Raw genomic sequence first — 23,970 nt, 5'->3', positions numbered from 1 at the left:
CTCTCTTTCCCAAGCTGGAGTGCAGTGGCACAATCTCAGCTCACTGTAGCCTCGACCTCCTGGGCTCAAGCGATCCTCCAACTTCAGCCTCCCAAGTAGCTGGGACTCCAGGCATGTGCCGCCACACTGAACAAATTTTTTTTTTTTTCTGTTTGTTTGGTTTCTGTTTTTGTAGAGACAAGGTTTTACCATGTTGCCCAGTCTGGTCTTAAACTCCTGGATTCAAGAAATCTGCCTACCTCAGCCTCTCAAAGTGCTGGGAATTACAGGTGTGTACCACCGTACCTGGCCTATTTTCTTTTGTTTTATTTTTGAGATGGAGTCTCACTCTGTCACCCAGAGTGGAGTGCAGTGGTGTGATCACAGCTCACTGCAGCCTCAACCTCGTGGGCTCAAGCCATCCTTTCACTTCAGCCTCCCGGGTAGCTGGGGTCACAGATATGCGCCACAACACATAGGTCAATATGTTACTTTTTGTAGAGACGGGTTCTCATGGTATTGCCCAGGGTGGTCTTGATTTCCTGGCCTCAAGCAATCCTCCCACCTTAGCCTCCCAAAGTGCTGGGATTATAGGCATGAGCTACTAGGCCTGTCCCATTGTCCTTTAAATGCACAGCCTTCAATAGAGTTGCATTATAGTTCCAGGGACAGGAGGTCTTTAGCCAATATCTCCATTCCAGAACCTGCCCAACAGGTTCCAAGCCTATTGCATACATACCCCTTTCTCTTTCAAATGGATGTCCCTTAAAGCCAAGAGCTGTGCCATCTAGAGTGAGGGAATGTATGCGCCTCATGTCTGGGGAGCATATTGGCCTGGGTATCTGCATTGCTTGAGAACTCCATGAAGACACTCTACAGCCTTGCCTGCAGGACTCTGACGTTACCAAGCTGCCCTGAGATTAAATACCCAGCTGCAATGCACTTAACTCAATACTGAGTCTTTGAAATTCTTCCACCAAGAGAATGATGGGAGAGCTAGTTCCAGGCTCCTTTTGCATGGAATGATGCTTTTTATCATTGATGTGTTTGAAATATGGTCTCTCTCAAATCATCTCCCAAATTGAGACTAACTTCCCTAAAACCATTTATGATTTACTCTTGCAACTGGGGGAGGGGGGAGACTTTAATAATTATAATTCTAGAATATTCCTGAAACCGGGCTTAATAAAATAGCTTGTACGTGGTCTTTTTGTCTGTGATCAACACCTGCCCAACTACTACCATGGGCACACTGGTTGCCAAAGGGCACTGCCAGGCCTAGAGTAAGACAACAGGAAGTGGTAGGGATTCTACCCAAAGGGCGTAAGAAGCAGCACTCCACCCACCCCCTGCCAGTTGTAGCCACATGCAATGAATGCCTGCTGTAGTCAGCATCAACTCTTCTTTTAAAAGAAGACAGAAATCTGGCTTTGGGATTGAAATCTACTGATTTTTTAAATTTTGGCCAAAATTTTTTTTAAAAAATCTTTTTGAAACAAAGCTATGTCCGCAGGCAAATATTTGCACTCAACTCTGCAGTTCTAACAGGTAGAAAACACATCTCATGCTTCTGAAAAAGGAAAAATGAAGCCCTATTATATCACACAGTGCCTGGCCCATGGTAGGCATTTAGTGGTTATTTTTGTTTGTTTGTTCTTGAGACCGAGTCTCATTCTTTTGCCAGGCTGGAGTGCAGTGGCGTGATCGTGGCTCACTGCATCCTCCACCTTCCAGGTTCAAGGGATTTCTCCTGCCTCAGGAGTAGCTGGGATTACAGGCGCCCACCACCATGCCAGGATAATAGTTGTATTTTAAGTAGAGACAGGGTTTCACTATGTTGGCCAGGATTGTCTCCATCTCTTGACCTCATTATCCGCCCGCCTTGGCCTCCCAAAGTGCTGGGATTACAGGCATGAGCCACTGCACCTGGCTAGTGCCTTTTTTTTTTGGAGACGGAGTTTCGCTCTTGTGACCCAGGCTGGAGTGCAATGGCGCAATCTCAGCTCACCGCAACCTCTGCCTCCTGGGTTCAGGCAATTCTCCTGCCTCAGCCTCCTGAGTAGCTGGGATTACAGGCACACACCACCATGCCCAGCTAATTTTTTGTATTTTTAGTAGAGACGGGGTTTCACCATGTTGACCAGGATGGTCTCGATCTCTTGACCTCGTGAGCCACCTGCCTCGGCCTCCCAAAGTGCTGGGATCACAGGTGTGAGCCACCGTGCCCGGCCTGGCTAGTGCTTTTTTAAACAAACAAACAAATGAATGTTCTGTTGAACTTAAAAAATCCATAGATGGGCATCTTGTACCTTCCCTGAGTTCTAGGCAATGGGATACACACAGCAGCAAACAAAACCAACAGAGGTCCCAGCCCGCATGGAGTTTACATGCAGTTTGGGGGTAAAGGACATAAACAAGATAAATAAGTAACATTGAGAGAGAATATTAGGATAGTGATGTCTGTTAAGGAGAAATATATGAAGCAGCGGAAAGGAATGGGAAGTTGGGAGGTAGTGAGATGTGTGGGCAGGACGGTGGAAAGGGTCATATGCCCGTTTGCTGTTTTATTTCTATTTTCATACTTGTCCGGTTCATGATCTTTGTCCATTAATCTATTGGGCACAGTGTTTTTCTTATAAATTATTTGCATAACAAATATATCAAACTATATACCTATCACTTCATTGCAGATTTTCTTTCACCCTTTCCTGGTAAATCATCTTTCTTTCCAAAGTGCCTCAGCAGTAGATTTCATTTTGCTGATTTAAGCCCCCTTTTCCCACTTTTTTCTTTTATCCTTGGTCAATGAGATGTATATTTAGTTTATTAATTTATTAACCATCACATCTAACAGGGAGGCTATACTGGGTGCTTGAACACTCAGACTTTATGAGCCAGTAAAATTGCAAAGAAGGAAGTTGTTAATTTTGTGTGTGTGTATGCGTGTGTGTGTTTTTTTTGAGACAGTCTCACTTTGTCGACCAGGTTGGAGTGCAGTGGTGTGATCTCGGCTCACTGCAACCTCCACCTCCTGGGTTCAAGCGATTCTCATGCCTCAGCCTCCTGAGTAGCTGGGATTACAGGCATATGCCACCATACCCAGCTAATTTTCGTATTTTTAGTAGAGATGGGGTTTCACCATGTTGGCCAGGCCAGCCAAGGGTGTTGCTACTGTTTCGTTTTGCCAAAGATATTAAATACTTATTTAATACCTATTTGCAGCCAGGCACAATGGTTCATGCCTGTAATCCCAGCACTTTGGGAGGCCGAGGTGGGTGAAACACCTGAGGTCAGGAGTTCAAGATCAGCCTGGCCAACGTGGCGAAATCCTGTCTCTACTAAAAATACAAAAGTCAGCCAGGTATGGTGGCGCATGCCTGTAATCCTAGCTACTTGGGAGGCTGAGGCAGGAGAATTGCTTGAAACTGAGAGGCAGAGGTTGAAGTGGGCCATGATCATGCCATTGCACTCCAGCCTGGGCGACAGAGTGAGACTCTGTCTCAAAAAAAAAAAAAACGATTTGCCTGTGTCAGGCATGTATCATATTATCCATGTTTTCCTGCTTGGACAGGAATCAGTGCACGATCTGATTGACACGTCTAAAAAGAAGAATGTTATGGAGAAACGGATTTAGGGAGGGTGGAAGCAGGGAGTGTCCCTACAAAGGAAAGAGCAAGCCTAAAAGCCCCAGGTGGGAAAGAGCTTGGTGCATTCTAAAACTCATGCAAGAATGTGTGTGTTGGACCCAGGTATGGGTTCGGGACCTGGCATTAAGATATCATTGCAGATCCTCGGAAAAAAAAAATCAGATTGAACCCTGAACAGACCTGAGGCCGTTCCCGGGTCAGTAAACAAAACAAGCAGGTTTTTCTCCATCTTTCGCTGAACTCTGGTTCTAGGTTCTGTCCTTCATGCCTTTGACTATTCATTTGTACAAAGCCAGGGACACCTCTTCAAGGTTTCATCCTCTCCTCTCTCTGCCCTCTCACTCCAGCTCCCCCACAATCCTTGACTCTGCCAGCCAGGGTTCTCTCCACAGCCAAAGAAATGAGACTCTGCAAGTTCACCTGAAGCCCTACATAAACCCATCTGAAACGGAGTCAGATTGAGTCAGATTTTCACGCATTTCTTTAAGTCTAGTAAAGTGTGGATGGTAATTGCATCTGACTGCTGTATGCTGCTTCTCTGGCACTGAAGCATTTATTATAATAATAACTATAATAGCACACAGTCGCTGACCCTCAAGGTGCTTCTTAGGAAAGACCACCAGGCAGCCAGACGCAGGCTGGGCCACCCACTACCACCCACGCTCACTGGAGACACAGATCAAAGCAACTGGAGCACCTCCTTAAACAATAGAGTGAGGCTGGCAGAATCCCTGCGGCTCGCTTCCCAACACTCCCACCCCTCACTAAAACACGCAGCTCCAACAGGTTAGGACAGGAAGCACAGGGGCAAAGGCGGTTTCCCAGCTGTGGCCTTAGGAGAATAAAAGGAAACAGAAAATATTTCCTCAGGTTGTACTCAGGGCAAGGCCTTGGAATAATCACCATCAGTAGTAACAGTTCATCGGGATCTCATTTTAAATTTCCCATAAGAAATAGTGCCCTTTTGAGGCATACAATTATGATAAATTTCAGTCACTTGGCATACATATGATTGTTTGTGTATAAGCAGGTCCTCTTTCTATTGTTCTTTTTCTTTTTTTGCCAGATGGAGTCTCGATCTGTTGCCCAGGCTGGAGTGCAGTGGCGCATCTTGGCTCACGGCAACCTCCGCCTCCCAGATTCAAGCAGTTCTCCTGCCTCAGCCTCCCAAGCAGCTGGGATTACAGGTGCCCACCACACCTGGCTGATTTTTGTATTTTTAGTACAGAGTTTCGCCATGTTGGCCATGCTAGTACTGAACTCCTGACCTCTGGTGATTCGCTCGCCTTGGCCTCCCAAAGTGCTGGGATTACAGGTGTGAGCCACCATGCCCAGCCCTGTTTCTATTGTTCTAAACTGAAAAACATGCTCTGCTTTTCACTAAGGTGATCTAATTGCTACCTTTATAAAGCTGTGAAGTCATCATGCTTCTTAGCGCTTTAACAGAAATGATAAAATTAAAAATCCAGACTCCTTTCAAAACTCTGCAGATGTAGCCCCTGTCAACTTTACCAACTTCACCTCATCAAGAATTCACTGGGCTCCAACACACAGATCTAGGCTGCACTAACCCTTTCCCACCTCTGGCTTTTAGGCTTGCTGTTTCCTTCATCAGGAGCGCTCCCTGCTTCCAGCCTCCCTAAATCCATCTCCAGGTACAGCCTTCTTTTTAGATGCATAAATCAGACTGTGCACTTCCCTGTGGATAACCTCTGACAGCTTCTCCCTCTTGTGACTGCCCAGAGCACTTAATCTTCACCTCTCTCAGCATTTGCCTCATTCTATCCTGTGTCATCATTGTTTATATCTACGACTTATTTCCTCTACAGCATTTCTCACCTTATATCCCCACGGTACCTAATGCAGTGCTTGGATGGATGGATGGATGGATGGATGGATGGATGGATGGATGGATGGAAAGATGGTGGACAGCATGATGGATAGAAGGAGAGAGAAAGGAAGGGAGGAAGGGAATGAGAGAGGGAAGGAAGGAAGGGAGGGAGGGAGAGAGGGAAGAGGAAAGGAAAGAAAGAAGGAAGGAATATCGACTCTGACTCTTAAGAAAAGCCAAACAAGAACCTGAACATACAGAAATCTCTCTGAAGTCCAGAAGCCTACTTTCAAATTTCCCCAATACAATACACAAAGTTTCCATTGTCTATATATATGGCATTCAGTGTAAAAAATCTAATGTTTCAACCAAAAACTATCCATGATGACATAGGAACAGAAAGAACTGTGAGAGGAACATGAGATTTTCAATGAGATTAAGAGTCTGGGACTTTCAGGTTGCTGCTCGTACCAGATGAACTATTTCCACCCCAGGACTGCCCGCCTTTCTGTGGTCTGTGAGCCCAGAGCTGCAATGCTTTCTGCCTGCCATCTCGAAGGGAAGCCAGGCCAGGGCTGTGTGGGAGGAGGGCCAAGGGATGAGGCAGGCCTCAGAGCATGAGATCTGTTTGCAGCACTCAGGCAGCCTTGATAGGTAGTGTACTTGGCGGTTCTATGGGAAGATGTCAGGAGCTAGGAATTTGAGCATCATGTTTAAACCTGACAGCGTGTGCTGGCTGCTATTACGTAGTGCTTTGTTGCTCTTGCTACCATTTCAGCTGCTTAGTGCACTAAAACTGATTGGGTGAAACAGCAGCAAGTTTATATAATGTTACCTGTAATCTCCCGTGAATGAGTCCAACTATAAACCATTTAAGGACAATGCTCCACCTGGCGCAGTGGCTCACACCTGTAATCTCAGCACTGTGGGCACTTTGGGAGGCCGAGGCAGGAGGATCACGAGGTCAGGAGATCAAGACCATCCTGGCCAACATGGTGAAACCCTGTCTCTACTAAAAATACAAACAAAAATCAGCCAGGCATGGTGGTGCATGCCTGTAGTCCCACCTACTCGAGAAGCTGAGGCAGGGGAATCGCTTAAACCCGGGAGGTAAAGGTTGCCGTGAGCTGAAATTGTGCCACTGCACTCCAGCCTAGTGACAGAGCAAGACACCATCTCAAAAAACAAAACAAAAAACCAACAAGGATGATGCTCAATTCTCTTCCTTACTTGGAGAAAAGTGATGTGCCCTATGTTTCCTTTCCTGCATTTTGTGTCCCTCATTTCCTTTCTGAGACATTGGATCTTTTTCCCTCCTTCCTTTGTACAACTCTCTTCCCTTGGATATGATGATGTCATACTACCAGGTGTCTGCCTGCCTTCTGATCTTCCCTATTCAAGTCTTTGCGGCTCCTCTCCTTAGCCCCACTCTAAATGTCAGTGCTCCTCGGGGCTTGGTTCTTAACCTCTGCAACTCGGTCTCAGCCTCTCTCCTCGGGTGATCTCATCCATGGCAAGGGCTTCAATAACCATCATGGGTGTTGACATCCCAAGATACTTCCTTGGCCCAGACTTCATCCTCAACTTCAAGTCCCCATGGCCGGCCATCCACTTTATTTATTTACTTATTACTTTTACATTTCTTTTTTTTTTTTAGAGACAAAATCTCACTCTATTGCCCAGGCTGGGGTGCAGTGGCACAATCTTGGTTAACTGCAATCTCTACCTCCCGGATTCAAGCAATTCTCCTGCCTCCCAAGTAGCTGGGATTATAGGTGCACACCACCTGGCTAATTCTTGTATTTTTACTATAGACAGAGTTTCGCCTTGTTGGCCAGGCTAGTCTCAAACTCCTGACCTCAAGTGATCTGCCTGCTTCACACTCCCAAAGTGCTGGGATTACAGGCATGAGCCACTGCGCCCAGCTCACTTTACATTCCAACTGGTTATCTCAAAAGTTCGTTACATGAAACCTGTTTAAAACCAAACTTGTGATTACCATGCCTTCAAGTCAGAAAGCTGGAAGCTATCCTTACAGGTGCTCCATCTTTCTCACCTGCCTATTTAACACAGAATTTTGTTGATATAAGCCACTAAATATCTCAAATCCAGTCAAGCCCATCTCCACTATGGCCATATCTAGACCAAACCTCAATCATCTCTCACCTGACACCACTTTCTAACTGAAGTCCCTGCAACTTCTTTTGCTTCCCTTCAGACTCAGCAATCAGAAAATCTTTCCAAAATACAAATTATATCACTACTTCTCTGCTTAATATTCTCTCATTTCTTTCCTTTCCTTTGAAGTTAAGCACCAGAAATCCTCAATATTGCCTACAAGGACTATCATGGTCTTATCCTATCTATTTTTCCAGCCTAATTTCATGTAACGCTCACCACTGGGACATCTTCATCTCTCTTCCATTCATTCATATACACTTCATTTTATGTCTTCATTTACTCTGCTTCTTAAAATTCTTGCTTTGTAAAAGAAAATCGTCATGGTGGGCACAGAGGAGTTGGGGACAGAGACGAGTCAGTAACAATCTCAACTAGTCCCCCATTTCATTTCTTTCAAAGAAGTTACTCTAAAAACCGAATCTTAGTATACCTCATTGAATACCACTCCCTTCTGCTGAGTCGAAAGACTGCTCTCATGTAAACTGACAACTCCTTTAAACTCAAAGATAGCAACTTGAGCCTCCATAAAGTCACCTATAATGAGGCCTTTCAATGGAAAGTCCAAATATAAAAAGCTATACTGAAGATGGTGAATAAAATTTCAGTTGTGTATACCAGCTTTAAAAAATCTGGCAAAGGTTGTTCTCAGTATGAAAGCAATTACTGAGAGTGTTCTTTAAATAGAAATCTATCCTAATGTATTTTTAAAATTTTTAGCAGCCAGGTGTGGTGGTTCATGCCTGTAATCCTACCACTTTGGGAGGCCGAGGTGGGTGGATTACTTGAGGTCAGGAGTTTGAGACCAGCCTTACCAACATGGTGAAACTCCATCTCTACTAAAAATACAAAATTAGCTGGGCATAGTGCCACGTGTCTACAATACCAGCTATTTGGGAGACTGAGGCAGGAGAATCACTTGAATCCAGGAGGTGGAGGCTGCAGTGAGCCAAGATAGAGCCATTACTCTCCAGCCTGGGCAACAAGAGCGAAACTCCATCTCAAAAAAAATCATTTTTTCAAAAATAAATAATTTTGACAAATATTCAGATTGCATATTATTTATGCAACCTATAGCAGGATACTCCTATCCAGGACACATCTGTCAGTGTGATACACCTATCAGTGTGATACCAAAGGCATCAGAAGCTATGATCCTCTTCGTAAAAATCAGTGTCTTCAAATCTGAGATATTCAAGATGAAAAGATGAATATTTTTATTGTATTTACATGTGATGATAAAAATGCTTATAAGGATTTTTCTAGTTTTAAGACCTCCCACATGGAATTTTTCTTTCCAAGTTTTAATATGTTTCTCAGCTTAAGCAGATATTTTAAAATAAAATCTGAATACTTCAGCATTTAAACTGGCCTTGAACTTTATTGTTTAATGTGTGAACATCTGCTTCCAGTTTTATCTTTTAAAAGAATGTCACAATATATTTACTAATTAGAATAAGAAAACTGAAATGGTACTTCTCTCACTAAGGTTTTTAACTGAATTCAGTCTTCCTTCTCAAATTTTTCATAGCCACATTTTAAGCCACCACAGCCAGACAACTTTGTTTCATTTAAATAAAGGGTATGGCACCAGTTGACATTTGAATGTCTAAGCAATGTGAGTAAGGCTGCAGCAGGAAGTGCTAGGATGAGAGGAACAGCAGAGCTCAGTTCTTTAATCACATGGGCAATTTTGAATCATAAAGTATGGGTCAGTCTTTTCAACTCTAAATAGTCCAAAGTCATCAATGAAACTCAGATCACTACCATTTCCTTTTGAATGATTATGGCTTCAGAGGAGACACCTGTTTCACTGAGAGTTCATAGTACATTATATTACAACCTAGACTTGGGAATGTACCCATGTGGACCACAGATGACTCAGCCTAGTGAGGACTCCATCAGCAGTTCACACCTGGAGATGCCTTCCGCTGACACTGTACTGGTATGCCAGTGGCTAGGTAGACAATGAGAAGAGGGGAAGAAAGTCCCAGTGAACACCATGTTGTATCTGACTAGCAAAGGAGAGGAGGGTAGAGGTGAAGGCTGAGGGTTCAGTCTGAGTAAGCTCCAAGGTGAAAGGGAAGGCAAAGTTAGGACACTAGGGAGTTAGCTGGTGCTGTCAAGCCACAGGCTCTACCACAAGACAGCTGTTGTCACTGCAGCATAGACTCAGGAAGTGATTGTGGCACGATTCTATATGAGAGCAACTACCTGCATGGAACTCCACACTCTTCTGACCACAGAAATAGAGGATTCCACATTTCTGTGAAGTGACCTACAAAGAAAAGCATTCCAGTATAGAAAGAACATTCGACTGTTATTCAAAGAGCATAGTGTTCTTTGGACATTTCTTGCAGGGCCTAGAAATAGATATCATATGCCCCTCTAAGAAGCAGTTAAAATAAAGGGAATCAGAGATTCCAGGAAAGCTAGAGGTAAACACTTGAAGCAAAGAGGACCAAAAGGAAGGAAATCATGTATGATGTGTCTGAATAAAGAGAAGTTAGAAAGGACATTCTAATTTGTACTAAAATGCCTTTTGAAGATAATTGGAGTATATATTAACCATGATTTTTCAGTTATTTAAATTTATGTTTCATTGGTTTCTTAAAAAAAAAAACAATAAATGTTCCTTTTTAAACCCTTATTGCTTTTGTGAACAATACTTTTTTGTGCAAGGAGATGAGGCACAGATTTTTTGCTGTCACTACATCCCTTCACAAACATACAAGCACTTAGGTATGTGTGTGGGCTGACTACATACCATTCATTATATAGTTCTCAGTCTTCACAAAAGAACAAGGGTAATTCATGTACATTTGCAATGTTGGGAAAATATGCATGGAGTGCATTTATAGCATCTTCCTTACAGAATTTTTTCTGAAAAGAAAAATCTATCTGAAAAGTATGAATTAAAACTGTATTGCTAGCTGGGTATGGTGGCTCACGTCTGTAATTCCAGCACTTTGGGAGGCCAAGGAGGGCAGATGACATGAGGTCAGGAGTTGGAGACCAGGCTGGCCAGCATGGTAAAACTTCACATCTACTAAAAAATACAAAAATTAGCTGGACGTAGCAGTACATGCCTGTAATCCCAGCTACTCAGGAGGCTCAAGTGGGAGAACTGCTTGAACCCAGGAGGCAGAGGTTGCAGTGAGCCAAGATTGCACCACTGCACTCCAGCTTGAGTGACAGAGGAAGACTCCATCACAAAAACAAAAACACTGTATTGCCTAAAATCAGAAGAATGAATTAAATGAGCTCTTATGAACCGAACTACCTTTATACATCCATAAAGAGAAGTAACAAGCATTTTGAGAAGAGACTGGACCATGAAGACACCATCAGGGAGCATCTTACATCTCAATAGAACAAATATGGTATTTCTCCACTACCACTTCCTATGGCAGGTGCACTGTGGCCCCTCCCCTGCTCCCTGCAGATCTCAGAATGTGAAGATCCTCTCCTAACATGCTACAATTGTCTGGAAGAGGCAAGAGCAGCATCTTCAGATTACTGTTGGATTCACTGCCTTCCCAAAGTAGGCCAGGCTATTTGGGATAAAAAATTATTATTATTATTATTATTATTATTTTGAGACGGAGTTTCGCTCTTGTTACCCAGGCTGGAGTGCAATGGCGCGATCTCGGCTCACCGCAACCTCCGCCTCCTGGGTTCAGGCAATTCTCCTGCCTTAGCTTCCTGAGTAGCTGGGATTACAGGCACGCGCCACCATGCCCAGCTAATTTTTTGTATCTTTAGTAGAGACGGGATTTCACCATTTTGACCAGGATGATCTCGATCTCTTGACCTCGTGATTTACCCACCTCAGCCTCCCAAAGTGCTGGGACTACAGGCTTGAGCCACCGCGCCCGGCCCAAAAAATTATTTTTAAACACTAGGAATCCCCTACCAAAAACTATCCTTTTATCACGAGCAAAATAGGCAGAGACTTGAAACAGCAGTAAATATGTATAAAACTTATACGGCATTCTGGCCATGAAACTGACCTCTTCCTGAGAGACTCCAAAACTTAAATGGTCAGTAGCAGGGAGAGAGAAATAACGTCTGGACACAACTAAGTATATACAGATAAAAATGTCAACAGTCATTAAAGAACAATGATTACAAGACAGAAAGTCTTATCGCAGTATATCAACTATCCTATTTTTTAAAATGGAGCCACTTGGTGCCAATTCCAAGCTGACAGCAGAGTGGAACAAAGGGAAGAAGAAACTTGGCAATTTGAAATCTGTTCTTTTATTAACGTCCCATGAACTAGAGCTGTGCTGTTGTTCTCTGATATTTTTAAAGGAAAGGCCAATATATTGACTCACATACACAAATGGAGACTTCTGAAAAGACAGGAGATAGATGTCTCCATTAGAAACACAGGTGATATTTCAACAATAGATAAAGGTTCCATCAAGCTTGAAAATTAGTTTAAATGAAAATTCAGGCCAGGTGCAGTGGCCCACACCTGTAATCCCAGTACTTTGGGAGTTCAAGGAAGGCAGATCACCTGAGGTCAGGAGTTTGAGACCAGCCTTGCCAATATGGTGAAACCCCATCTCTCCTAAATTACAAAAATTAGTCGGGTGTGGTGGCACATGCCTGTAATCCTAGCTACTCGCGAGGCTGAGGCAGGAGAATTGCTTGAACCTGGGAGGCGGAGGTTGCAGTGAGCTGAGTCGTGCCACTACACTCCAGCCTGAGTGACAGAGCAAGACTCCAATTCAAAAAAAAAAAAAAAGAGAGAGAAAAATGAGAAATATGCCAAGGAATTATCTCAGAAAAAGAACATTAAACTAGCAGCTGAAAGCTGGCCTTGGTCAAGGCAGTAACTCTTCTGTGCCTTGATTTTCCTATCTAAAAAAGGAGGACATGTGCTGGAGCCCAGCTTTGCTATGACCAACAACAAGAATTTGGGCAGTTAATTTACCTCACTGGGTGTCATTTTTCCCATGCATAAAATGAGAGGCTCTTGTAGAGAACCCCTGAGGCCCACTCTTATTTTAGTTCTACGATACTGTAATAATAGAAAAAAGCAGTGAAACATAAAATATTTTGTAAGAAATGCCCCACATCAATGCAGCTGAGCATTTGGATGATTTGTCTGAGTTTTAAGTTAGTTGTGGGAAATGATTTGGCTGCAATTTGATTCTTTTCTAATGCGGAGATACATTCCCCCACAATAAATAAAAAGACACAGTTAGAATTCTGTGAATATAAGCCCTGAAGAAGTCCAGGATCCATGTACCTTTGGCCAGTTGATCTCCACCCCTCACCTGATACAAAAGAAGGGAAAGACTCAAGTTCTTACACAGATCAGTGTTGGAGGAAGAACCATTCTCTCCTACTTCCATAGTTGTGACATAAAGAAGCACACGCTTCTTTGGGAGTTACATACGCAGACATACAGTCACCCACAGACAGAAAAGACTTAGCCTTCGGCTTTGGACATGATTCAAATATTACATCACCTATCTGGGGATTATATTAGAACACAGCCCAGTAATGATTCAGTCACCTACTAGGTTTAATTTGTGACTAAATGAGAGTATTTCAGAATTCATGAAGCCCCTCTATTTCTACACCGATCTTTTTTTTTTTTTTTGATATGGAGTCTCACTCTGTCGCCCAGGCTGGAATGCAGTGGCATGATCTTGGGCCACTGCAACCTCTGCCTCTCGAGTTCAAGGGGTTCAAGCAATTCCCCTGCCGCAGCCTCCCGAGTAGCTGAGATTACAGGCACACGCCACCACACCCAGCTAATTTTTACATTTTTTTAGTACCAATGGGGTTTCACTATGTTGGCCAGCCGGCTGGTCTTAAACTCCTGACCTCAGGTGATCCGCCCACCTCAGCCTCCCAAAGTGCTGGGATTAAAGGCATGAGTCACCGCACCTAACCCTCTACACTGATCTCTAATAGATGATTCAAATCTTGCCCTTACAAATTTCTCCAGAACCAAAAAAAAAAAAAAAAAAGTCATTAAGTTTGAGCCATTAAGAACTTCAATGGGAAAATATTCCCAGGATTTTCTCAACATCTTAACTTTATGCCCTGACTTTCCCATAAAGGGTAATCACAAATCAACAATCTTTCTCAGCTTCTTAGGCCAGTGGGGCTGAACCAGTGGCTGCCCCAGTTTAGAACACCAGAATTTAAGCCCACATGGGAATTTACAGCCCACCTCCAACCCAGTTCTATAGCTCTGCTTACTGTATATGCTTGAATATAAGGTAGAGTTTTAATTTTTCCAAAATTATCTCTCAGGAAAAAAAGATCATATTTAAGTCCTTTCAAAATCTTGCATATTATAGGGTACCTTCTCAATTACTTTATTATTGTTTGAAGAAGATACATTAAGCTAAAATGGCCTCAATCAATGTATTGGAGACTTATCAGTAAGAAGGGGGACCAGCTATCTAAACAATTCTCATAATGGTGCATGCCTTCATAATTGTGAGTGCTGAAAGTTGTTGCATATAAGCCTTTTAGAGTGATTATGCTGTGAAGATCACAATATACACTGAAGGATAAATGATGTACTTTCCAGTGACCACATCAAAAACAGATTCAAACAGTACTATATCTCAAGTCATCTGGTGAGATGAATATAATAGAATATAATTTGAATATAATCACATCATGAAATGTTAGTGAACAAATCAATACTTCTAAGTATATTGTTTCATCAATTATGTGACTTTCAATATATCTGTGTAATTAGTTTACTAAATTAAATATAAAGAGACATTTGACTACTACATCTATATTGCTAAATGTTTTCATAATCAAGTTGCCCAAATCCTTTCTTTGGATGTGAGGGAAGTTCTTCCCATTGGGAAATGAGAGATCATCTTTGTGGGGTCATCCTACATTTAAGTACATTTTAGAAAGCAATAGATTTGCTGAGTCTGTATGTGATGAGCTCTGGTGGATGAAAAAGGCAAGAAGGAATGACACGAGATCCAATCTTGAAACTGCAACCTGCTTTGGGTTCCTTGTTTCAGTAGGTAAAACTTGGGGCTCATTTCTGCTGAGCAGAAAGGCTCCTCAGCACCTTTCTTGGTCTGATGAAGGAGAGTAAAAAGGAGCCCCTTCAAAAATGTTACCACTTAAAACACAGAAGGCGATATACCAAATTCAGTACTGACAGGGCAGTTAGCCGTAACAATAACAGTAATCTATTAACATGTAGTGGGTGCTTACCAGGTAAGGTACAAAGTGCTTTTTGTGTAATGGTCATTTCAATTTATTATCCTTATTCTAGAGATGTAGAAGCCAAGCAGCAGGTGAAGTCGTTTGCCCAGGTCCCACAATATATACGTCCCACAGTGGTACATGACAGGGCTGGGATTTGAATCCAGGCAGTCTTACTCCAGAGCCTGTACTTTTATGTATGATGCTATACCACTTCAATGATTTCAATAACAGAATCTATGAGGAAGCATAAATGTTTCCAGGGATCCTTCCTCTATCCACAGCATCTTTATTCTAGCATCAGGGCATGGGGAAAACCAAATTAGTGATCTATAATAATTGTGGACTCTGATTTCACCATTCTAGAAAAACAATTGCTTCAAAACTCACATGACGGCTGAATCCAGGAGTGTCATGTTAGTCCTCATTCTTTGCATATGCATATTTGGATATCTGAATACCAGTTATTTCTGCCATGTTGCTGACAGCCTTCCTCTGACTAACAAAACCCTCTCCTTCCTTGATTCTCCTCTATCCTCAGTGCTCATTCCTCTTGATTCTGCTCCCTTGTTCCTCTATCTCTTTTTTAAGTGTCGAGGTTTCTTTTACCTCCATATCCTAGGCAATCTCATCTGTGGTCAACACTTTGCTTTCTACCTGTGAGCCTCCAAATTTATATCTCGAATTTCTCTTCTAAACTTCAAAATCATAGTTCCAACTGTTCACTGGAACTGCTGGGCATCTCTATATGCATCTCAAATTCAACAGATCCCCACAGGAACTCACTCCTTCCTCACTACCCACTGTCCAACCTTGTTCCCAAATCCGATCCCTCTTTTATTATTTTTATTGCATATTTATTTTATTTCTTTAAATTTTTTTTTGAGATAGGGTCTCGCTCTGTCACCCAGGCTGGAGTGCAATGGTGCAATCACAGCTCACTGCAGCCTCCCCCTCACAGGCTCTAGTGATCCTCCTGCCTCAGCCTCCTAGAGGTGGAGTTTCTCCATGTAGCCCAGGCTGGTCTCAAACTCCTGGGCTCAAATGATCCACCCACTTCGGCTTCCCAAAGTGCTGGGATTACAGGCATAAGTCACTGGGTCTGGGCTGATCCTTCTACAGTCCTCATCCTTTAATGGCATCACTGTCTAACCAAGTACAAACCTAAAGCCTTGGAACCATCTTGGACTCTTCCTTATTTTTCACAGCTTTCCCGTACACATATCCCTATATTAGATCACCAGATTCTTTATATTTCACCTTCTAAATGTCCCTGTAATCTTTTTCCTCTTTGCTTTCATTACCATGATGAAAGCCTTCATCATCTCTCGTTTGAATTACTGCAGTCATCATCTGTCTAGCTCCCCTAGCTCCACTGCATTCTCTAAGCCCTTGAGTGGATGACCTTTCTAAAACTTGAATCCAGTCACACTCATTCCTGCTTATGAACCATTCACAGCTCTTCTTTGCCTGCAGGCACAGCCTGGCACATAAAGCCCTTCACGTGCATATTGGTGGTTATGCTTCTAGTCTCTTTCTTATCTCTTTCTCAGTCCTTCTCCAGTCCTACCTCCTACTGTGAACTAAGATCCAGATCATTGGAGCCACATGCCACTTTAGCTCACACCAGGCAATCCTATCCTGAAGGGGAGCCTTGGTCTTTCTTTATGATCTCTGGGCATAAGAGTTCACTACACTGTACTGTTGGCTTTGGACTTTTTAAAGAAATGTGGTTCCAGGCATTTTTAAAATGATTTAAAGTGATTTTTAATTTTTTTAAAGTGATTTAAAGGCACTTTACAATCATTGCTCATCCTTTCAAACACTCTATAAGGTTGAAGTACTATTGCCTCCATTTAACAACAAAGAAGTGAATAGCAAGTGTTACTAATAAGGAACTGGTAAGTGAATGAACCAAAATGTAAAGCCAGGTCTGGCTGACTCTAAGCCTGTGCTTTAGCTGAGTCCAGCCCTGAAAGTCTTGCTGATTTCATCTATTGCCATAATTTCTACTGCAAGGAAACAACCAGGAAGCAACATCACTGCTTTAGGTTCTCAAATGTGCGGCCCACAGGACACTCAGACATGGTCACTTTGGGACATGGCGGGTACCATATTTTCAGTCCAACTTCTAGCACATCCCAGCATCCCATGAATGAAAAAGCATGTGTGTTCTACTCTGACAACAAACTTCACATTCCCATTGAATCCCAAAATGAAGGACTCTAAGGAAGGAGAATAAAACTTTAGTCTGTCTCCAAGGAAGGGGAAAGTGGAAATGAGCCTCAGTGGCATTTCTGACTTCAAGAGGTAGATGGATGCCCAGAAGCTGGTCTGTCTTTAAGAAGTGAGAGTCCTAGCTCTGTTCTCTTAAGCCTGATTTTATTAAACAATCGATAGCATCCTACATATTTATTTTTCTTCCTTAATGCTAACACACACATATGCATTCAACTATAGCCAACAAGAAAATTGCTTCAATAATTACTTCTCATACATAAAAGATGTATCTTATTTCTTTATTACTTTTATCATGTGGCTCAAAAAGCTCCAGCCTAAGAGCCCATGGATCAAGCACCAGTTTAATCTCTGCCAGTGGCTGCCTGTGTGGCCCTGAGAAACACGTTTCCATTTTCTCATTTTTCAAATCAAGAGATTTCAAGTAGTTGATCCATAAGCAGTTCCTTTAAATTCTAATAGAGACTAGTCTTACTTTGGGGCTGTCTTCCATTAGGCTGAGACTTCTTATCCTAGCCCTAAGAGAATCTCTAACCTACATGATCATTTTCAGAACCTTTTATTTATCACTTTATTTTTTTGAGACAGAGTTTCGCTCTTGTTACCCAGGCTGGAGTGCAATGGCGCGATCTCGGCTCACCGCAACCTCCGCCTCCTGGGTTCAGGCAATTCTCCTGCCTCAGCCTCCTGTATTTATCACTTTTTAAAACTATATATATTTAAGGTATACAAGATATTGTTTCAATATACACAGTAAAAAATTAACATATTCATTATTTCACATAGTTACTCCCCTCCCCCACCTTTTTCTGGTGACAATCATACATGGTTTTGAAAATGGTAGTCAGAAATGATGGGTTAGAAGCTAATTCCAAGACTATTTTAGACAAAAAGAATTGTAGCAATGCATTCAAACACATGCTCAAACATTTTTCATGCCATTCAAATCCAGTTCAGGCCAGCATCACCCGGACTGCACAATAATATGGGAATAGCTTATACAATTCCATGTGCATGTGAGCATTATCTCATATTCATGCACCCACATGTGTGGAAATGGCTCTTGACCTTGGACCTATTGAAAAATGACTGAAATGCCATCAGGTGCAGGAGGCAATATAAACATAAAATACCAGGGCAATTAAACAGGCATATATCGATAGAACTAAGTGACAAGGAAAACACCCATAAAGTGTTGTCATAGCTGACACATGCATACAGTTAACAGTTGCTAGGTTCTCACAAAGTTTTGTTTACATGAACAAAACTTATGCATGAGAGCCAACTAGGTGCCCTAGATAAGATCAGATGATGTATGACACAGGTGCCCAATAAATGCCTGTTGAATGAATATTACATGAAAATACTATGAAAAGTAACATTATGCAAAAGTTAAGGGTACTACTAACACTCTGAAGTCTCATTTCTCCATCCCAAAGTTGAAACATGAATTACAGGATTATTGAAGAGGTTCCTTTGCAATCTTTGTGGTGTCCACAGTCATGGGAAACATTCCCACCAAAACCTCTTTAATAAAAGCACACACTGGGGAAAGAACGTATATAATAACGACGTATTACTCATTAAATGGGGGCCAGGTGTGCGTCCCTTGGTCGGAAAAAGAAATCAAAAAGGAACATTTTTAAAGTAAGGAAGATCCTCTTTTGGCACAGCCTATTGGCTTCCTATTTTAAAAAGCAGACAGGTTTATACATTCGTTTCATTTAAAATGAATCTCTGGAGAAGCCCCAGCTAGGGGAGGAGAAGGGAGCTCTAACGAAGTTCTGGACAAAGTGGGAATCCTCGGAGGCACGTTCAGCTATCACCTTCTGCAGAGAAAGGCAGGTTCTCAGCCCAAGGCTGAGACGTTTCCTCGCGGAGGCCGACTCACCTTCCCTCCTGGAGGTGGCCCGGCCTGCGGGCAGGAGGAGCGAGAAGCAAAGGCAGCAGCCCAGCCAGAGCGCAGGCATGGTGGGGCCGGGCCGCGCCGTCTCGGTCTCCGCTGCAGGGGTCGCTGCCCGGCGCCTCGGCTGGTGGTTCTCACTCTGTGCTCCGCTGTGCCTTCCTTTCCCTTGATCAGGTGGTTTTATCGACTCTTCTACCTGACTCAGTCCTGACAGGAAGAGAGTCTGTGTTTCAGGGTGTGACTCACCTGTGAATAAGGAGGACCCAGCCCTCCAGAGGCTGACAAACACACGAGACACACGGGGCTGGAAACGCGCTCCCCGCAGCCGCCTGCTCCCCCTCGCCGCGAGGAGGGCGCACACCTGGCCCGGGCCAAGGGTGTGGCACAGAGGCTGTGGCCCGGGAGCCTTCGCCTGGAATGCGCCAGAGTCCCCGGAGCCCTCCTTCTCTCCCGGGGTGGTCCGGGGCAGATTCACAGAGGTAGGTAGGAGCCCGCCCCTTCCTCAAACTGGGAAGCCCAATCTTAAGTGCCCTAACTCACAAATAAGCAGCAGCCCAAATCAGCTCCGGCTTAAAGGACATCAAGGAAGACAAGTCAGTCTGAGAGTCACAATAGGGTCCTCTCCACTCTCCAGCTTAGGGTCAACCTCTCTTTGAAATACAGCAGCCTCCTTTCTCCAGGCTGGAGCAAGGAGGGTTCCCCTCCTGGTCCACATAACTTCCTGATTAGCCGGGTTAGCAACTCATAAAGTTACCTGGTGACTGGCCAACCTCCCTATAAAGACTGAATATCGTTTTCGTGTGTGTGTGTGTGTGTGTGTGTGTGTGTGTGTGTGTGTTTTGATGGCATCATCAGAGCACACTGCAGCCTCCAATCCCTGGGCTCAAGCAATCCTCCCACCTCAGCCTCTTGAGTAGCTGGGGCTACAGGTATGTGCCAACACAGCCAGCTAATTTTTAAATTATTTGTAGACATGAGGTCTTGCTGGGGTGGGCAGACTGATCTTGAACTCCTGGACTTAAGTAATCCTCCTGCTTTGGCCTCCCAAAGTGCTGGGATTATAGGCATGAGCACCATCCCCGGCCCACTTTATATTCCTACCTAGTATAGCATCTAGCTTGCAGTTGGTGCTTAATAAATATTGGGTTGAATTAAATAAGACAGACGATCCAGACACCAAACTCTTTCACATCTTAGAGTGTATTTCTCAGCCATTCTCCATGGGCACTAGAGAAAATATTTGTTGAGACCAACTGTGAATGTCATCCACAGGTGAGGAGAGTAATACCTAGACAACTGCAAATCTTAGTATAAGCTATATTGTCCCTACTCCTAAGGAGGCTAGGGCAATAATTCAGAGAGGTGGCTGTCAAGGAGAAGACTTTGATTCCTGCTAGTGATTTAAAAATGGCTAGAGCTTTATATATACACAATCTGTCCAAGACAACCAACCCTTCTTCCCATCATCGAGGCCTACAAAGCTCCCCAGTAAACAGCTGTTTGCTGACTAAATCTGTGAATATTCTCTAGACTGTGTTGTGGATGGCAACAACATAAGATAACAAACAAACCATCCCGGACATAAGTGTCAAAGAACTTTGGTTCATGGATGTCATGGAGACCAGCGTGGGCTGACTGGGATAGCGAGGGATGGCTTTGTATGGAACGTGGAGCATGAACTGGGTGTTAGGAATAACTAGGGTCGAATACGGCACCCAAGAATGGCAGGCGCAAGACAGGTTGCTGCAAACTGGCTGGACACCTACTCCAAAATCTCCAGCAACAAAACCTGAGGAATAGAAAAGAAACTCCAACTTTCTCACCCAAGGCTTGATCCTTTTCTACTCTGCCTAGGATTCAAACAAATGACACAAATATTCTTCTCTTTCAAAACTCAGTCTGCAGCTATGGCTAAGGTTTCAGTTCACAGAGACCAGGTATTTAGAATTTTTCCTTCTAGTCGCTGGTGCCTTGCAGAAGCTAAGGTCCTGTCCCTGAGTCCCATCCATGTTGTACAATTTACTACAGTCCTGCAGGAACAAGGAACAGGGACCTACGAAATAAAGTCTTGAAGGAAGATTTCATTTTAGTACAGATTGCTATAATTCATTATATCTTAAAAGTTGGAACAGATGTTTTCATCTAGCATCATTTTTGGACAGTGATAATGGCAATACAAACACATGTAATGCTTACTATTTGTCAGCTGCTGTTGTAAATACTTTATCACATTAACCTTTTAACCTTTAAAACAACTCTATGAATTAGGTGTACTATTAATGTCCCCATTTTACAGACGAGAAAACACAGGCATGTGAAAGTCAGGTAACATGCTCAAAGTCACACTGCTAGTAAGTTACAAAGCCTAGATTCAAAACCAGGCAAGTGGGCTTCACAATCCATAAGCTCTTTGTTAGGTCAGATTAAAAAGACAAATTCACAACACTGAATGAATTCAACATGCAATCAAAGATTATTTATCAACGACCATTATAACCTGGCCAGATTGTAAACTATCAACTCTCAAAGGACTCTGAACAAATATTTCTAATTTTTCCCAAGATGTTAGTTCTGGAAGGAGTCTCGGAGGCCATCTGGACCAGGGGCAGCAAATGGTCAGCAGGCCCCTGGGCACCAGACCCACCAGCAACGTCTTTATGTAAACAGTGCAGGATTTTAAACATATTTTTAAAATGTAAATGCTTTAGGGCGGGCACTCCCCAAATTTCAGTTCCCACCTCTTCGCATCGCCTTATTTTGGGCTTCTCCATACATCCAAACACCTGTCTGGCTCAGGCTTGACACCCCCGCTCTGGTTTCCTACCTTACCTTGCTCAGGGACAATATCGACCCCTTTCACCAATCTGAGAATTCTTCTCAAATGCATTACTGAGGTCAAGAGTGTTAAAAGTTGAGGAGGCTTGGGCAGGTTCCCAGGGCCAAATCCTGGCTTCTGCTCATCAAGGAGGTTACTTTGCTTTCTCTGATCCTTAGTTTCTTAACCTATAAAATGGGGATAATAATAAAACACATATTTAGTAGATTTATTAGAGTTAATGAATTATCTTGGGCTCAGAACAGCACCAGGCACATAATATGTACTATACAGGTACAGCCATAATAAGAATAATAATTATCGTTTTAAAAATTATTATTATGACTAAGCACTAATCATTTTTCTGTTGTTATAATTACTGACAAATACCATATGAGAAAGATGAAATTTTTGCTTCAACTCTTCTACTAATTGATTATTGAATCATAATTTTAAAATTTTGTGGAACTCTTGGCCTAATCCAGGTTCACGCCCAGATTACCAGTATTTACTTGGAAGCTGTTAATTAATTCATATTTTTGCTGCATATCTGTAAATTTCCTTTACATACAGATTTTTCTTACCGAATATTTCAATTATTATTCTTTTTGAGACAGAGTCTTGCTCTGTCACCCAGGCACAGTCTTAGCTCACTGCAACCTCCACCTCCTGGGTTCAAGCAATTCTCTTGTCTCAGCCTTCTGAGTAGCTGGCATTACAGGCGTGTGCCACAATATGCAACTAATTTTTGTGTTTTTTAGTAGAGATGGTTTTTGCCATGTTGGCCAGGCTGGTCTCATACTCCTTGACCTCAAGTTATCCACCTGCCTCAGCCTCCCAAAGTGCTAAGATTACAGGCTTGAGCCCCTGCCCCTTATTTTTTACCTTTTAAGTCCAGGGGTACATGTGCAGGTTTGTTATATATGTAAACTTGTGTCATGAGAGTTTGTTGTACAGATAAATACAATAAAATAAAGGGCCAGGCGCGGTGGCTCACGCCTGTAATCCCAGCACTTTGGGAGGCCGAGGCAGGCAGATCACAAGGTCAAGAGATCGAGACCATCCTGTCCATGGTGAAACCCCATCTCTCCTAAAAATACAAAAATTAGCCGGGTGTGGTGGCACGTGCCGTGGTCCCAGCTACTCGGAAGCCTGAGGCGGAAGAATCGCTTGAACCCAGGTGGAGGGTGCAGTGAGCCAAGATTGCGCCACTGCACTCCAGCCTGATGACAGAGTAAGACTCTGTCTCAAAAAAAAAAAAAAAATTAAAAAAATAAAGAAAACAGACACTTTTGTTTCTGTTTTCTCACAGGGAAATACAAACAAAAAAGACAAAATAAATTGAATTTCAGGTTGGGAGCAGTGGCTCATGCCTGTAATCCCAGCACTTGGGGAGGCCAAGGTGGGCAGATTACTTGAGGTCAGGAGTTTGAGACCAGCCTGGCCAATATGGCAAAACACTGTCTCTACTAAAAAACACAAAAATTTGCCATGTGTGGTGGCACATGCCTGTAATCCCAGCTGCTCGGGAGGCTGAGGCAGAAGAATCGCTTGAACCCGGAAGCCTGAGGTTGCAGTGAGCTGAGATCGTGCCACTGCACTTTAGCCTGGGCAACAGAGAGAGTCTCCGTCTCAAAAAAACCAAAACAAAACAGTGTTTGCATAAATTGTGTGACAAAACCAGGCCTGACATCTCTGCTGGTTTGGATCAGCACTAAGCTGCCAGCTCAGACCTTTGAGCAGAGACACTTTGACAGGAGGACCCCTCTTCTGGAAACCTGTCTGTTTTGGCAATTTACAAAAAGTAAAAGATGCTGTTTGAAATGTTTCCTTAGGGTCACGCATTTTAAACCCATCTCAGACTTTTTTTCTAGGAAGTGAGCATTTGGATTTTCATCTGATCCTCCCCAAAGCTGTCCATTTAGAGTGTAACTCCTGGTGCTGGTGAGGATAAAGTTCTACGCAGAGGTTCTCCAACCACAGAGCGGAAAAGGACTGGGGCATTCCCACGGGGTGTGGCCAGGAAGGCTAGGCCCCGGAAGTCCCCTTTGTTCACTGCTGCTTTTGTAGCCCAGTCATCGCCCAGGAGACTTTTCTTTCTTCAGTGCTGTGTAAATCATTTCTCAGAATGGTCCTCTCTCCACCCAACCCCCAAAATAGAATT

General features: G+C 43.2%; 1 protein-coding gene across 1 annotated transcript in view; it reads right to left on the bottom strand.

Moving 5' to 3' along the window:
• The window catches only part of LAMC2 (laminin subunit gamma 2), a 61,550-nt gene extending 42,356 nt beyond the window's left edge, over positions 1-19,194 (bottom strand). The window contains exon 1 of the mRNA XM_002760282.7: positions 18,977-19,194. Within this exon, the coding sequence (XP_002760328.5) occupies positions 18,977-19,055 (79 nt within the window). The 5' untranslated portion in view covers positions 19,056-19,194. The remainder of the gene's footprint in view (positions 1-18,976) is intronic.
• Positions 19,195-23,970: the final 4,776 nt, after the last annotated feature.

Source organism: Callithrix jacchus, chromosome 18 (genome assembly GCF_049354715.1).
Source record: "Callithrix jacchus isolate 240 chromosome 18, calJac240_pri, whole genome shotgun sequence".
Taxonomy (NCBI): Eukaryota; Metazoa; Chordata; class Mammalia; order Primates; family Cebidae; genus Callithrix; species Callithrix jacchus.
The sequence above is the reverse complement of the archived record's forward strand: the minus strand, read 5'-3'. Positions and strand labels throughout refer to the sequence as shown.